Source organism: Trachurus japonicus, chromosome 6, assembly GCF_045865225.1.
Source record: "Trachurus japonicus isolate A0001 chromosome 6, Traja_1.0".
In the NCBI taxonomy this organism is placed as follows: domain Eukaryota; kingdom Metazoa; phylum Chordata; class Actinopteri; order Carangiformes; family Carangidae; genus Trachurus; species Trachurus japonicus.
In genome coordinates, this window is record NC_140912.1 from 12,322,726 (window position 1) to 12,340,510 (window position 17,785).

The 17,785-nt window shown below is 41.6% G+C and overlaps 1 protein-coding gene across 2 annotated transcripts; it reads left to right on the forward strand.

The window, feature by feature from the left end:
• Nucleotides 1–2,040: 2,040 nt before the first annotated feature.
• On the forward strand, nucleotides 2,041–17,732 carry LOC146985686 (protogenin B-like). 2 transcript variants are annotated; one of them, XR_015035991.1, is made up of 20 exons: nucleotides 2,087–2,254; nucleotides 2,965–3,264; nucleotides 6,355–6,499; nucleotides 6,660–6,793; nucleotides 6,899–7,195; nucleotides 7,418–7,577; nucleotides 7,694–7,941; nucleotides 8,573–8,737; nucleotides 8,996–9,301; nucleotides 10,112–10,297; nucleotides 12,150–12,245; nucleotides 12,341–12,527; nucleotides 12,758–12,885; nucleotides 13,026–13,196; nucleotides 13,459–13,641; nucleotides 14,634–14,757; nucleotides 14,866–15,007; nucleotides 15,160–15,267; nucleotides 15,363–17,287; nucleotides 17,424–17,732. XR_015035991.1 is itself a non-coding variant. In XM_085778855.1 (19 exons), the coding sequence occupies exons 1-19, from the start codon at nucleotides 2,188–2,190 to the stop codon at nucleotides 15,768–15,770; spliced, it is 3,555 nt and encodes a 1,184-aa protein (XP_085634981.1). In that variant the 5' UTR covers nucleotides 2,041–2,187; the 3' UTR covers nucleotides 15,771–17,732. The 2 variants fall into 2 exon arrangements, 1 of the variants encoding a protein (XP_085634981.1); XM_085778855.1 differs by having other exon boundaries at nucleotides 2,041–2,254; nucleotides 15,363–17,732.
• Nucleotides 17,733–17,785: the final 53 nt, after the last annotated feature.

The window sequence follows — 17,785 nt, forward strand, 5'->3', positions numbered from 1 at the left end:
ATTTGGCAACGTGAGTCGACAGATTTCACACGGGATACGTGATCATGTTTCCTGTTTGTATACAACTTATCAATAACCACACACTGTGAAACTAGAGGCAAAGATAGATCGCAATAAAGATAACTGATCCTCTGTTTATTTTAGGCACACATACATCCTGCCTGTCAGGTTTTTCACAACTAAAATCATCACTGGAGATTTTGTGAGGGAAGATTTTTTAACCACAGGAATAAAATATTACCTTTAAAAAAGAAAAAAGTTCTGGTAACACTGGACACATCAACAACTTAAACACAGCAAGGCATTTGTGAGTAAACTAGTTGACAATCTATTACAAATAAACAACATGGTTATGTTTCCCATTGAAGAAAATGTATTTTAAATAGGCTACATATTAAGCAAATACACATAAGCAGATGCACATATTTCTCCCTTAATTTGGTATAATGAATGAAATGATTACAAAATCTTAACTATTGAGTAAACATATAACAGGATGATATTTAGCTGACCATTGGTTTTGAACGTTGAATTATAACTATGAGGCTTTAGATGATTAAATCAATAGTTAGCTCTAATCAATACATAATTACACTTTGCTCTCCTCATTTGATTGGATATTGAAGTGTGGAGGTGCATGTTTGTGACAGTAATCCCTTAAAATCGCTACACAATTGATACAGTTGAGAATAAGAGGTATCTTTTATAAGGCACAACACATTTCCCATGCAGTCTGAATGTGATGACTACATTTACCTGCAGCAGAGGATGGTTGTTGTGCTGATGCAGCATGGCTGATCTCACAGCTGGAGCCCATTGTGTTGCTGCTGAATGAGGGCTGGGAGACGGGAGGGTCATTGTCAAAAGGCACGGTCGCTGGATCAATATCTGAATTCATTAGGCAGCTGACTTGCAGCCATCAATACCTCTTCATAATTACCAGGTTGTGTGGTAGTAGGAGCAGATGCTGCTCAATGTGACCTTATTACCAGTGGCTCTCAGTAACTGATAATTCACTATGTTCATCTTATTGTGTTGTCTTACACATCTGATAAACAGAGAAGATCTCACTCACCTAACTTACTACAGGGGAAATCGGTAGCCGATTACAGATGAGTTTGACATTTGAAAATCACTGTAGGGAAGTTGTCTGTGCACTGATCTGAGCTTGACATGGATGTATATTTTAGTTTTGATTACATGAACTGAAAACTCTAAAAGCTGGTTAAATCTAGACATAATCATTCATGAAGTACAAGACATCTTTTTTTTTTTTTTTTTTTTTTTTAAATCTAGGATAGCTTTACAAATAATAAATGAAACATCCTCCTTACAGTAGATTTGGATGAGGAAAACAGTAGTCAAACATTATAAGCAAATGATAGCCTAATGAATGATAATATCAGCTAAATAAGATATGACTTTGATATCAAGCAATTTTCTATTCCTTTCATCATTTCATTCAATTTTCAAGCAGAGATAGTAAAGCATTGTCAATTATTCTCTTATTCCAGACTATATGATATAAGAGGTTGCTTTTCATAGACGTACAGTATGAATGGAAACAAAGTGTTTTTGTTGCTCAACTTTTGGTTGAGCCTAGATGTAGAGGTTTTATACACAAAACAATTCATCACAAAAACAATCAGCAATAGTCGATAATGGAAATAATAATTTGTCTCAGTCACATACAGTACAGCAGTTTCACAAACACGTCAAGTGTGAGAGGCAAGATTCAAGATATAATCCAGAGGCAGTGGAGTGAACACTAAAAGTTCACAGTTATAATATCAAAGAACAAAATGTGAAGGTTATCAGACAGATGTGGAGTCTGTGTGTGTTACACCTGAGGAGCTGCTGCTGGGGTTAGTTTGCATCATTCTCTAGGTGTAATGAATCAAAGTGCTGTGGAAACTTCCCAGTTCCGCATCCTGTGAGAACTTCCTCCCGGGGGGCCCTGAGGTCCCCGGACCCCATTTTGACACACACACACACACACACACACACACACTGGTCCCGTGCTGTCAGCGCATGCGCCACAGGGAGGTGGGGGTCCCCAGCTCCCCCCGGTAGAGCCGCTGGTCTCGTGCAGCCGGCAGAAGTGGTTTTGGGGATCTACGGATAGCACGCGCGCAGGAGAGCTGCGGTTGGCAGTGGAGGAGGAAAATGACACAGCGGTCGTGATAAATGGCCAAGTTTAAGATGAAAGCCTGCCAGCTCTGGCTACTATTTGTTTTGTTTCTTCCTTTATCAAGTAAGTGTCTTGTTTTTCTTGTGTTTGTTGTTGTTACTGATGCGACCGTTGCTGGTCTGTCGGTAGGTGAGCTGACCTGGTTTGAGGTCCGCGGACGGACGGACCATTGGCTGCCTATAGATAACGTTAGCCACCGAAACTAATATTGAAACTAGGTCTACTTTGTTAAAATGTCATTATTATTTGAGCTTTGTCGACAACAGTAGCCTATAGGCAGGTAAAGAGATAAAGACAGGTTATTAGAGTTCATCTTTGAACTGTCTGCTCCTCTGTTGTTCAATCAGTGACGTTACGTCGGTTTGGATGCTCAACATCTGCATGTCTATGTTTATGGCTGCAAATATATAGGCCTATATATACATATTTAAAAACCTCAGTGTTTCCCGGGGATAAATGTTATGGCTTTTCTATTTCTATTTCCCTCTCTCTCTCTCTCTCTTTTTTTTTTCTCAGACTAACTCATTACACATTGACTTAACCATACAATTGCTGTTTCTTTAATAGTCAGTGCCAATGCATAGTGTGTCAGTAACATCTGTCTTTATGGTTTGTTTTAAAATCTTTTAGGCTACAGCAACAGTTTTCCTCTATACCCCCTTGTACTTAATATGTAGGCTATGGTCTGTCAGGCTCGATAGTGGTTGTTTTAATGCTCTACTACTACTAAATATACCCAACTCCTTACTAATGTCCCTGTTGTTTTCCTCTAGGTGTTTTATGTTTCAGCGAATTGTCCTTCATCACCGAGCCCAGTGATGTTACTGTGCTACCAAAGGACCCTGCTGTCTTGGACTGTCAGGCTCATGGGCAGCCTCCAGTCACCATCAAGTGGCTGAAGAATGGAGTTCGTTTGGCAGAAAGTGAGCACATACAGTTTCTGCCCAACGGCTCCTTGTACATACCAAAGATAAAGCATACCAAGGAGGATTCAGATGAGGGATTCTACCAGTGCCTCTCCCAGAACAAATATGGAGCTATCCTAAGCCAAAGATCACGTCTGACTATCGCAAGTAAGTATGGAGCTCAAAACAAAACAGATTATCTTGGGCTAACTTGGACTTTCTTCCTGTTTTCCACTGATGGGAGCAAGATGGAAAGGGTTAGACTTGTTGGTGATATCCACTTTGTGGTGTCAACATGCAGGCTTAAGAATAGCAAGTTCATGGGTTATTAACCTGGAGATGGGAAGCAGATGTACCTCACCCCTCTCTCTTTTTTTACTGAGTAAAAACCTCTAAAGTCTGGCTTTCCATGTTAGTGGAAGTTGTTCAGATTCCACCATGCTTGAGTTTAAAGCTGTCAGTCCTGTTAAAGGACCGTTTTAAGAGACAGTTAAAGATAGATGGACAGTCAATCTAAAAGCTCATAAATACTCCATAAATACGCAGCTTAGAGTCGTACTGCACTATCTGTTCCTTGTTTTGAGTAGAGCTACAACTTCAACATGCAGGCTATGCAAGTGCTCAGGAAACATTGGCAAAAACTTAGAAATAAGCCTTCTCTCTCTAACATAGTAGTAGGATTGCATTGTCACTGCAGACTGTGGCCGTAATTGCTGAATGGTCTGCTACACAGAGGAATCTCTGAAAGGCCATTTGCCTTTTAGCCTTTGTTTGGAGTGCCCCTGACTGATCCAGAAGAAAAGGCTAGGTTTCCAGGGCATTTGTTTGTCCACATATCAGTGGTCAGGGCAGCTGTGTCTATTCACTGGGCCTCATCCACCATGGTCACTTTCCACAGGTCTTAGAAGGGATATACCATGACTGGTGTCATGGAAACGAGCATGGCCTTGTGAAATATACTGATGTTGACAATGACATTGAAGATACTAGATACTAGAGAGTTTAAGGAAATGTGTGTTAACCCTTAACAGAACAAAACGGTGAAGAACCAGATACGTCTGCCACGCAAGAAGAGATTTATAAATACTGAAATGCAAACAGGGAGATACATTTTAGCAGCTTTTTCATACACCAAATCTCTATCAGTCTTGTTATGACTGTTGAAAGGCAAGATAAGGTTTTCTATAAGATGGACAGATAAAAATCCTCAAAAAAGTCAAGTTTGACCTGGTGTCCACTAGCCTTTGTCAGTGAAAGGGTTAAAGGTTTTTTGGTCAGCTGTAGGCGGGGAGTGGAGGATGGGCCTCCTCTGTGCTCCCCTTCTGTCCAGAGGTCCTCGGGGTCATGGGTCAGTGGGGAAAGGCTTTGTGATGTCACAGGCCTGCTCTGCCCGGGCCGCCCTGCTGTTCCCCCTCCCAGCCCACACTCCCTTTCACTGTGTCAGGCTCTCTGTTGCCCTGTCAAGCAGAGAGCCCCTTTTGTAAAAGAAAGGCCAGTTTGTCATGTGAATGAGAGGGCCTGATATTCCCCCAGTAAATAGTGTCGGCCCCTTCAAAACATGTTTACATCCAGGAAGTGTTTTCCTCGCACTGCTAGGATTACATCACGAGTTTCAGCACCTCTTAGATTTACAGCGGGTCACAGTATCTGTCATATATTTCTCACCATATTTGCAAAAATAAATACATAATTTGCTTTGCTGTTATAAGGTTTTATTATTTCAGGATTTGTAAGGATATAAACATACAAACATAAGACTCACACACAATTTCTTCTTTTGTGGACCAGTGGTAAACTGACTTCGATCTGCTGCCCAGTTTGGGTTAAAATTGAATGGACAGGGGGTTGAAGCGAACTCTGACCTCTTCAGAGAAACCTTTGTGCTGTTTGACCTAGACATTGATTTGTTCTATACAACAGAGGTGACCAAATTAGTGGATCAGTCTGTGCAGGCCACACCCACCATCTACATCTCTGATCCCAGCAAGAGTGAAAATAGACTGTTGTGTCCCAGATGAGAGTAAACAACATGTTGTTGTTGTTTTTTTTACTTCTTTCCAAGAACTGAGGGTTTTCCACGATGCTCACGAGTCAGGAAGGATGTTCAGAGATACAATAGGCGGATTATTCCAGACTTCATGACGATACTAACCAAACAGGATATAAATATATTTTGTCTGTCAAGTACTAAGCCTAAACCAAAACACACTACCGTTTCTAAGGTGCACCTTACAAATAAACCACAAAGGATCATCATGTCGGAGTCTGGTGAGGGCTAAACCCCACACTGCACACCACTTAAGCAGGGTTGCCAGTTTATTTGTGTAATATTGATGAGATTAGGTCTCAAATTAAAGGATTGCTCTTTAATTTGGATCAGCCAGAGCTCAGGATTTAAATGTGGAGTTTCAGTGGGAGAACAGGGTATTGATTTTCTTTAACATGGTATTGACTTCCTTCCTGTGAGTGAGGGGGGAAGGGAGAGAGTTATCGCTTTAATGAATGAAGGTCACTGGTCATCTCGTAGTGTGCTTTAGATTGATGCAGATTGGGGGGGTTGCTTCTTTGTGGTGATTATTGAAAGACCTTTTGAATCCTCATAAACAGAGTGTGACTCAGCAAACAGCAGCTGTTTGGTTACTGTAGTGTAAGGCAAGTATAGTTCTACTGAACTGGTGTTGACATATCAGAGTTTAAGTTAAGACATTTACATACATATATAGCTATAAAACATGTGATTTGACACGTGACTGAATTGGAGTATTTTTCCCTTTATGTGGTGTCATCCCTGACTTCTGCAAGAAAGAGCTTTATTTTTGTTTATAGTTGAATGTATTTTCTTCTCCTTGCCTGTGGCCCTTTTTATCCAAACTGAATTGATTAGTTTTTATCCATAACAATGCATCATTCAGTGTCATTCTTCAATTGATCCATTGATTGGACCAGCTGGTCAGTATGGGACCTGATAGCTCATCTGCACAAAAGCAAGATCATGGTGTCGTACAGAAATCAATTCCTTTCATAGAATCAGTTAACATCCATCAAAGTCAAGGTATTGCATGCATAATGTTTTAACAAAAGTGGAAGAAAATGCTGTATTTAGTGTGTCAGTGTCACAAATACATTTGTGTAACTAATCAGGTTAAATATCTATCTGAAACAAATACCCTTTAATGGCTGAATACGTTAATAAGAAAGGCTTTAGATGACATTTTCTGCTGCTGACACTTCTTGATCGCTAATTTATTTTTTCCACAGGTATCTCAGAGTTTTTGTTGCACCCTGTGCCTATGGTGGTGACTGAGGGGTCAGTGGCCCGATTCTCCTGTGCGGTCACCTCCAGCCCTCCTGCCACCATCACCTGGGAGCTCAACCAAAGCACATTACCACTACAGACAGACAGGTACCTACAGACACGCCTTGAGTTGTTTTAGACTCCATGTACTGGTGCCCACATGTATTCAACTTGATTTTGACATGTATTTGCAGCCTATGAGTGGTTTTATGTTGTCAACTTTTGCTAGCTGTCTCAGTATAAGCTAATGTTATCTTTGTGTTTGTAGAATTACGGTTTTGCCAAATGGAGTCCTTCAGATTCACAATGTACAGCTGGAAGATGCTGGACAGTATCGATGTGTGGCGACTAACATCGGTAGCCGTTTGAAAAGTCGAGAAGCCATGCTGACAGTCAACCAAGGTAAAGAGATTACATCTGATTAAACCACGATACTGGAAGTAAAACTGTTATTCTATTTAGACAAAGTCTGAATTGCTTTTTCAATATTTCCCTGGTCTTGTGAAGGTGCAGGTCCTAAACCACGTCAGAGGCCCAGAATCATCGCTGGACCTCAGAATGTAACAGTTTCTGTTCATCAAACTGTGGTGTTGGAGTGCGTGGCCACAGGCAACCCCTGGCCCATTATCTCCTGGAGCCGTGCTGACAGTAAACCCATTGACGTGTACAATGCCAAAGTGCTGGGCAATGGGAACCTGGTCATCACTGATGTCAATGCCAAACACACAGGAGTCTACCTCTGCAGGGCCACCACCCCGGGAACGCGCAACTACACAATTGCTGCAGCTAACATCACAGTTCTAGGTAGTGTAAACTATGAAGTATACAGCACATCAGTCCTCAGACCATGTCCTTGCCTAGATCTTCTATTCTAGCTTTTGCAGATATTAAGTCATTTTTACACTCACAGAATTAGTCAGTGTCTGTTTGCCGTGACACTGTTACAAGATATGACACAGGTAGTGTTATATCTGTTAATAAATGCTCACTGTGTTTTCATTACTTTTGTCTATGTCTCTGTTTCAGAGCCACCATCCATTGTCGAGAGACCTGAGAGTCAGACCCGTCCAAGAGCAGGCACTGCTAGGTTTATGTGCCAAGCAGAGGGAGTGCCCGCACCACGCATCAGCTGGCTAAAGAATGGAGAAGAGGTTCACTTAAATGGAAGGATTAAGATGTATAACAGGTATTGTAATGGCAACATCAACTTCCCTAAGTTGAATAAGATGAAATGTCCTGAAGTAACTTTGATTTGATATTTTTTCTTTTACTGATTTCTACTGTTTTTCTTTTGGTTCACAGTAAACTGGTGATCACCCAGATCATCCCTGAGGATGATGCCATCTATCAGTGCATGGCAGAGAGTGAACAGGGTTCGGTGTTGTCCTTGGCTCGCCTTATTGTTGTCATGTCAGAGGACAGACCCAGTGCACCCAGAAATATCCACGCTGAGACCATCTCAAGCTCTGCTATCTTACTGGCCTGGGAGAGACCACTCTACAATGCAGACAAAGTCATTGCCTACTCCATCCACTACATGAAGGCTGAAGGTGAGGCCTAGAGGGGAAAAAACTGTTGTTTTTGTTTCAGATTTGCAGTTGAGGTTTAAAAAAAAATCAGGAATGATGAGGGTGTGAAGAGATGTGAGATGACAGTCAGCAACAATAAGCAATCTCACTCTCTCACATGTGACCAACTTTCCTTGGTGAAGGCCATCTGTTGACGCTGCACAGAGCAGAGGTCAAGGAGGACCCAGAATGGCAACTACACTGAAATAACAACAGGCTTAGCCAGTCCATTGTCCACTCCCCAGCTTGCAGCTTCTGCTTGCAGTTAAAGGGACAGGGTATCATTTTAAAAGCATTGCAGTCTTGCAAACTTGAAATGTAAGGAGATACTCATCTTAAGCATTGAATTGACAGTTAGATACTAACTCCATTAAGTCAAGTCTGCTTTTGTAGTAAACAGGTTTTTAGATGTTTAATTGAATTTGCCTGGAAACCGTTATGTTGCTGTGCCTAGCATTACACGTGTTTATAGAAAGGATGAGTGACACTGAGAAACTACAAGCATCAAGCCTCTCTAAACACTCACTGTTTACAAGGTATATGTTTGACAGCCAAGTTTCTTCTTTGTATAATCTTAACTTTTTCCTTCACTTTCTGATTTGATGCACATCAGGGCTAAACAACGAAGAATACCAAGTTGTTATTGGAAACGATACGACCAGTTATATCATCGATGATCTTGAGCCGGCTCGAAACTACAGTTTTTACATCGTGGCTTATATGCCAATGGGAGCCAGTCGTATGTCGGACCAAGTCAGTCAACATACCCTGGAGGATGGTAAGCACAGAGCATCGAGCCTCCCAGCATTCCTTGCAATAAATCACTTTGGTAGTTAAGCTAACATGCATGCAAGTGGTGTGTATTCAAAGCACATTTTGAGTGGAAATAAGGGGGATGGGTATGCTGTTGTAAGCACAGTCTTCTTGTGTATTCTAGAAATATGACAGTCTACCCTTTTCCAGCTGTTTGTATTCTAAAGAAATCCATCACCACATCAGTATCAAGCATATCTGTGATGTCCTTTTTTTTCTACAGTGCCTTTACGTACCCCAGAGCTAACTCTGACCAGCTCCAGCTCGACAGATATCCAGGTAAGCTGGCAGCAACTGCCGGCTAAAGTGAGCCGTGGTCGGGTGTCCGCGTACAGACTATCCTACCGTACAGCTGCGGACAACACTGTCACCTCTGTGGAGCTACCTCAGAATAGCACAGAATATCTTCTTGAGGGCCTGCAGCCAGATACCATCTATCTGCTCCGTATGGCTGCAAGCACCCGGGTGGGCTGGTGTGAGCCTTCAGCATGGACCTCGCACCGTACACCTAAGACCTCCAGCAACAAAGGTAAACCTGCAGATAGCTAAGATGGAGATGTCATGAAGTTTTGACAGCTGGTGTTATGAAGTATTTTTGCTTTTTTTTCTCTGTGCAATATCATCACATGGTTATAGTGTTTCAACTCATTTCTAACATTTTATTGCAGGTTTGAATTTAGGGACAAGTACATGTTATAGAGTAACAGAATCACATAGTGGCAGAGTGGTAGCTGGCGGCTGTTCTTTCGCCTTTGTCACATCAGTGTTTTTCTGCTCTTAGAATACCAAGAGGGTCACTAGAGCTCATGCAGAGTGGCCGGCTTATGACTAGACTTTGCTCTTGTAGCATTGTCCCACAGTCTTTGTGTTGGTTACCCAGGAACCTTTGCCCTTCGCTGTCAGTGATGTTAGAGCGGCCTCAGTCATGGGTCATAAAGAGAGGGCCTCAGGCGTCTATGTGAGGGAAAGAATAGCCCCTTTTCATGGCCTGGTGTGTTGGGGGAGACTGTTTGTCAACCAAAGCTCGAATACTTCGTTTTAGAAGTTAACTCATACTTTTTGACATATATGTTGATCACAAATGCACATTTTTGATTCAAAGTTAATGTGTAGATTGGTAAATGTTGCGACAAAGCCGACTGCATATTTCATATTTAAATTCTACATAGGAGCTGACTCTTTTGAAAAATCAATGTCCCAATGAAGTGATGTTCCATCTACCCACCATTTTTCTGCACCCATATCCTGTTGTGTTTTTGGTTTAGTCTTTGTGCTCAGATATATTCTAGATATGAGTGTTTATTGATCCTATGACTGCTGTTTCCACCCCCCCTCTTAGTGCCTTCAGCCCCTATTCTTCAACTTGAGCCACTGAACTGCACATCTATTGTGGCACGCTGGCAAACCTCCCCAGAATCTGTGGCTGTCCAGGGTTACCGGCTGTGTTACCATGAGGAAGGCCAACCAGAGCAGCCCAACATCCAGCTGCAGGCTAAGATTTATACCTACACCATCAGTGGCCTTGGTGAGTGATGCACTGTTGCTGTTAGAGCTGACAAGTCGTTTTGGTGGCTGTTTTAGTGAATCTCTACCATTTAGGCCTCTGTTTTCCCGTGGAGACCACAGAATGACAGATTGTTTGTTCTGGACACTGCCCAGTTTTCATTTAGTGGGCAGTTGGATACTGCATTTGCATCTTCACCCCCTGTCCTGGCTGACTGAACCTTTTTGCCTAACCAGAAGTCCTCTCTAGTCCGGCTGCAGTATATTGTGTGAGATCTGGCTCCCAGGGTTAGGGGTCAGCAACCAGATGTCCCTGCCACCACCAATTCCCATCCTGCAGCTTGCATAATTACCCCTGGCCATTGTGTTGTATCCAGGGCCAGACCTGCCCTGTAAGGCTCTGGTCACTACCCCCTCTTTAGCTGGACACTGGAGCACACAAACAAAGACCCCTGGGATTGGCCAGAGCTGGATCAAGGCCACTGACCTCTAGCCGTGAGACAGCAGTCTTGTATTAGGACCCTACCCCAGCCGGTCATCTGTGCTGTCCATGTAAATAACCCCCAGCAATCTATATGCAATATAAACCAGGGTCATACTGATTAGAAAACTATATAATTTCGGCTGATAGGAGCTTTCAAGCATAATTTGGCTGCAGCTCTGTCAATACAGCAAATAAAGAGTTGAATTACAAACAGGTAGACTGTTAAGAACTCTTTTAAACTGCAGTGTTTATGTGGTTATTTGTTCAAAATTTGAAATACATTTCAGGATAGTTCAGTATTGTCAGTCACACAGACCAGTGTCATTGGTTCCATATACCTTGATATCACGGTTGTCAATATAACCTCTGTGTTGGAGCCATGTTTGGTCCAAGTTGAAGGCTATAACACAAGGCCAGTAGGAAGAATGTGAAAGGGGAAACAAAAGGGGCCCAGCTCTTCTCCCACAGTTCTGCTCCCAGATTCCTTCTGTTCTATCTTGGCCTGACCCGGTGACCCCATTCGCCCCCCACCCGCCCTCCCCAGTCCCATGGGCCTAGGATCTCAGCAGCTGAACACTGCCCCTGGCCCAGCCCCCACAACAGGCCTGGACACACTGACTTCACTGGTCAATACCCATGCGCTGACCTTTCACACTAGAGGCATAAAACAAATCTTAACACTCCCTAAAATGTCCTGATTTAGGAGCTGGGGGCACAGTTCCAGTTTTTCAGGTTAAAACAGTAAATTTAAAACAGTATCTTTAAACAGTTTCCAACAACTAGACCTCATTGATGTCTGTGATGTCTTTTAGCCAGTCTTTGATACAGTTTCTTGTGTCCATACTTATTTGTTCAATACAAACCAAATCACATTTTTACCTCACCCATCGCTCTCAAAGTTAAGTTAGTTTGTTTGTTTTGTGTTTAAAGCACAGACTAGTGCTAACCGAGTTTTAAAGTTTTCATATCTTTATAAGCGTTCATAGAGAGGAAGGAAGGTATAATTTGTTTGTTATTGATCATGTCACCATACTTGCTGTGCCTTGGGACTGGTTTATCTTTCTCATGCTCCTTAAACATGACAACCTATGATAAATGAGAGGTGGCTGTGACTCAGGAGACCATGTATTGGCCAAGCATGGGGGATGGCCAGTTATGACCTACAAACTTCCCCTCCTGCAGCTAACTGTCAAAGTCTCTCTTTGCCCTGCATCAAACAATCTCTATTTGTTTGTTATTACTTTTGCTCTTTTAATGGTGATTTTACAGGTTTTGCTTTTATTAACCACTTTATGTAGTCGCTGTTAGGGTCTTCATTTGAAATAAGGTGCTTTGTGCAATTATTGTAATGTCAGTTTGAGAAACCTTCAGTTGATTATTTGTTTTCCAGACCCGAGGAGAAAGTATCATGTCAAGATTTTGGCTCTCAGTCAAGCTGGAGATGGTTATCAAACAGACCAGACAATTAGTACTCCAGGATGTGTGTGTAAGTATAGCTCTCTTTTTATTTCAAAAGTCTTACAATTTAAATTGATATCGAACCTCTGAAATGAAAATATACATTTTGTTTGCATCATTCAGCGGCGAGAGACCAACCGACTGCAGCCCCTCCACCTCCAGATCACGTCACCATCTTGGCCCACAATTCATCTGCAGTGTCCCTGCGTTGGAGCCGTCCTGCTTTCTCCGCTGGAAAGACTGTTAGCTATACAGTCCGCTGTACACCTGTGGGAACCCACAATGCCTCTGCCATACGCTACATTCAGACGTAAGCTGTGAACCAAAATCGATTTAGTATTTTATTCCTGGCATGACCGCAAAACATATGTTTGGTCTGGCTGTTACATGTTTGCAAAGGATATGTGGATAACGTTTAAAATTCATGTTGTTTGTACAGAAACTATCAAAAGCATATTCTACAGTTCTACGTCTCATAAAGTAAAAGCTCTGGATTATTCCTCGCCAAATGCTCATAATAAGAATGTTTTTTGTTCACAGTACCAAACAGGGCGTGACGGTGCAGAATTTGGATTCAAACACTCGCTATGAGTTTGTTGTGCGTCTCCACGTGGACCAGATGTCGAGTCCCTGGAGTTCTGTTGTTTACCACCGAACCCTGCCAGCAGGTAGTAAATCAGACATCGCTATTGCCTTCTGTGTATCCCAGTATTTCCTTTGTGTTGCAGACTCATCAGATCATTGCATATTTCTCAGCACATGCCACTCTAAATTATGTTTATTATGAATGTGTCTTCTCTGTGTTCAGCACCTAGCCAACCTCCTGCCGGACTGCGACTAACTCTGATTGAAGATGACACTGCTCTGGTGTCCTGGAGGGAACCCACAGAGCCCAATGTGATGGTGACACACTACACCATCCTGTACGCTTCCCAGAAAGCCTGGATGGCTGGACACTGGCAAATGTTGCAGAGGGAGGGTGAGTAGCGCCCTGGATTATCTGAATAAAGTTAGCATAATCTAAAATAAGTAGAAGTATACATTTGGATGTCCAGAAGCTCTTCGGTACATCTTACTTTTGATTGTTTTTCATTCACCTCCAACCACCTAGGTACATTTCCTCACCATTGTGTATCACATTGTGCAGCTTCACATTTTTCTTTCAAAGGGAGCTTTTTAGCTAAGCTATTAGCTTTCTGAAGTTCGAATCCTCACTGTCCGGATTCTGCTGCCGTTTACAGGAAGCCACACGATGGCCTTGCTGGAGAAGCTGGAGCCAGGGAACGTCTACCTGGTGAAGATCTCTGCCTCCAATCAGGTCGGCGACGGGCCCTTCTCTCACATCGTGGAGCTGGCGCTGAGGCGAGGAAACTCCCACCGCAGCAAGAACCCCAGGCACTCTGACAGCTCCCCGGACACAGCAGGTAGGCATCAGTAATCACTGAAGTGTGCATGACAGAGGTGTCTCATCTCATGACTTTGATTCATTTATTATTATTACATGAAATAATAAAACTACAACTCTGGTGTTAGTTTTCTACAATTTAATAGTGAGATCAAGTGGATTTGTGAAACAGAGCATCTAAGGCCTAGGCTTCATTAAAGTCTTTTAAGTAATATCAGCAGTTGATACAATTGTATTTTGTTGTATCTTGTTGTACATTTGCAGAAATATGGGATTCTGGTATTAGTATGGCTTGATAATTATTAGTAAGAGTGAGTCACAGCTTCTCTGTGGTAGAAGACAAACCACCAGAGGGCCTAGTTCAGTGAGATGTCTTAACCTTGTTAACTAATGAACAAATAAGTGGTTCACTATAGGCATAATACAGTTTACAGAAGTTTGTGTGTAATTAATCAATTTAACCCAAACCCTAATTTCTGGTTCCTGTTTAACTGTACCTTTAAATTTCAAGTTAGAGTAGAAATGGAAACAGTCAGTTTTTGTTAATTTACATATATTTTAAGAGTACTTTCATATCTAATAGTTATATGGAGGAGTTCCTTGTTTTTTGTGATAAAAGGATAGTGTATTTTTTGTGTTCAGTGCTGCTGACTATAAGCACTGGACACATCAACACTGCCCCACACAGGCAAAGAGCAGTAACTACAGAAGCAGTGAGGTTGTCTATGTCCCTCAGTTTTCTTGTCCTAGACAATAAACATAAGTTTGATTATTTTGAGTTCATACGTTTGGGAATAGTTTTTTATTTGTTACAAATTTAAATGCCAACTTCATGTAAATTATACATTTTAGAGTATGATAAGATACTGGTGTTTTAACCACATACATAGTTGGTGCATTTTGACCTGTCGGGCAGTAGCCTATACATAATCTTTTGTTGAACAGCAGTCTATTGTTTGATATTATTGACTTCTGTTGTGCAGCTGTGTAATCATGTTGTTTATCTTCCAGTGTACTCTGATGGCCTGTACCACATAGACCAGAGGTCAATGACAGGGATCATTGTTGGTGTGAGCATCGCCTTAGCCTGTATTGTTATGTGTGCCTTAATCCTCATCAGCAAGGGAAGACCAAGGTACTGATTACAATCATTTGAAAAATAAATAAATATTAGTAGAAAACTTGAGCTATGATGACATTTCTCTAACATTTGTTTCCATGATTATCTTTGTATGACTAATAGAAAATCCTCCAGTCACAAAGTCGTTGCTGTTGTTGGAGCTGTAGAGGGTCCTCATGTTGGTGTGGCCCTGCCCAACGACCACCACACAGAGAACGTGGAGGCCCTGATACCCATGATGAGATCCCACTTTTTAGATGCCAAGGTGAGCAAAGCAATATGTATATACGTATATGTATGAGTAAATGGGTTTCTGATGACTGATGGTTTCTGAAAAATACTTTCAAATGTTGTGCATGTTTTATGTTTGAAAGTATTAAAGATTGCACATTTAACTTTTCTTTGAATGTGTTCTAGGGTGGATCTAATATTGTAATAAATAGTGCCGGTCCAGTGAGTAACAAGAGTCATAGCAAGAGGTGGCTGCTCTTCAAGAGGGAGATCAGGAATCCAGCCCAAAGTGATGTAAGTGATGTGACATTTCAGTCAATCGGTTTCCTTTTCAATCCGATTTCTTTTTTATCTTAATGTCTATCTCTCATTTCTTTTGATCTCCCCAGGTGGAGAGGAGAGCCAGTTTGTATGAGCCTGGCAAAACTGTTCTGAGGTATGACGAGCATTTAGGTTCAGCGCCCCTGCCCCCTTCTTCACGGGAGATCATCTATGGACCATTTCACTCGGAGAGCTCTCACACCAGCGAGGGCAGCCAGGAGACGGGAGACTCTGGACACTACTCCAACGAAGAAAGCAACGAAGAGATGAGCAACCCTTCGTCAAGCCGGAGCTCCAGACCAGAGTCCTTCGGGCCAGATGATGGTGCCGCTGAGCAGCAGCAGTCTTTTAAAGTGGAAAATGAGGACATGTTGAGTCCTCCTGTCCCTCATTCCGCCCCCGATGCTTCCCGACTCTGCTGCACCTCGGAGAGCTCCCATCCTGCCCTGCACAAGACCCAAGCCGCCGGATCCTGACACCACCCGGCCCGTGTCTGTCTGCTCTCCAGCAGCCGAAGCTACTCCACTTCTTCCTTGTTTGTTTCCTGAGTTGAGCCTCATTGTTATTTTCTGAGGCACAAGGGATCGGGAAGGCAGCTGCTGCGACAGAGGAGATGTGTTTTCGCTTCGGATCTACCTCAGGATTTTGTATGAATGTTTGTTATAACAACTTTATTTCCTTTTTTTTTTTTTACAACTTTCTACCTGTTTGCCTGTGTTTGGCGTCGTCTGTCCTAAACCAAAGCTCACCCATGATGAATGTTAAAAAGAATGTCAGAAATGTACTGTGATACATTTTCATTATATTTAATTACTTTCCACTGGAGTGAAGGGTGTCGTTGAGCCCTTTGGACTGATTACCTACCTCAGTGTCCTGTTCTTTTATGTTCATTACTACCTCCTTTTCACCATGTATTGTGCAGTATTATCTCAGACTCAGGGGACAAGGTGAAAACATTTCACTGCCATGTCTTGTTACCTCTGTTGGGGCGTTATTATCTAGAGGTCCTCCTTTTTTTAACTTCTCCCTCATTTATTTTCATGGTTAAATGAGCTTTTGTTTCACATTGTTTGTCTTTGAATGGTGTATGCTGTGGAAACAACAAGTGCATTAGATACTGTCAAACTATTTGAGCTTTATACTATATTGTTTGACATTTTCAGTGCACTGAACTCAAAGCTTTAAAATGGCCTTAATATCAAAAGGGCTTTGCATACTATAGATAATGAGATCCAAAGACAGAGAGACTGTTCCCAAAGAGTTTTTGATAATACAAAAGATATTATAAGGCAACCAAAAATATAGAGGATGTATATTGAAGGTGCGTTTGCCAAAAATTGTTCTTGCCAAATGATGTAAATTTCCCTTAGTACGGTGGTTTCTCAGTGTAAATTTTCTTGATGCTTTATTCTGGTGAAAGCTTTAGCACAAGTCTCCCCGGCTTGTGTTCCATTTGCCTTCTCGACCATTGCTAAACGCAGCGGTGATGCCGGTGCTATTATCCAAAGAGTTGTCTGCTTCCTCATATGGGTGTGGCTTTTCATTCAGTTGATCCTTGGTATAATGGAGATGGAAAATATTTACGCAAGACCAAAGATCCAGTGTGTCCTGCTAGTGACAGATGATGATGATGATGATAATGATACTTATTCTATCATCTGTCACCGTTCACCAATATTGCTGTACGGGGGCAAGATTTCATTTATCTGCCCCATTATATTTCCTGTCCAGGTGTGACAATGAAGGATTCTGACTATCATAAATGAAACCCTATGTGTGAAGAGCAACATAATCAATTTTTATATCTTTGTAATACAAATAATCCTAACCAAAGAAACTTTAAGTCTCTGTTATTTAGTGATTTTCTTTGGTTTTCATTTACATTATTTGAATTTAAATGTGATAGATTTACAATTGGTTGCTACTAAGGCATTTTACATAGTACTTTTCTTTTTGAAAAAAAGCTTGAGATGTCAAAAACTGTTCGGCTGCCGTTTTTTATCACCATGAGATTTCACCTGATTGGTTCGTAGGCTACATTGGAAATTTTGATTTAGATTGTCTTTTTTAGCATGATGTTAAACATTTCCCAATTTTAATGTGACATTTTCCCTAAATTAATAAGACAGGTTTCATGTTCAAAGTTGTCGGTGTATTGCATTAAAGTAAGTAAGTAAGTAAAAGGATCATGTGAAAGCTGCAGTTAATATTTGCTGACTTAACTCAGGTGCCAAATGTAGATTTAGCCTGTAGACGTAACTGTTATTATTTAAGCTAATGGTTTTCTGATATTTCTGCTTTTGAATACCAAAACACCTTTTAATCCAAAGTGTGCAACAGAACAAATTATTTTAAGTGCTGAAATGTTGCAACCGATTTTTTTGATACTCTCAAGATGATCACAAATATTAGAAAATAAAATTGTTCATGGAAAAATACATTTTGTGTTGGACTGTCTCTCATTGGGTTTATCAGCATGTGTGTGTATGTG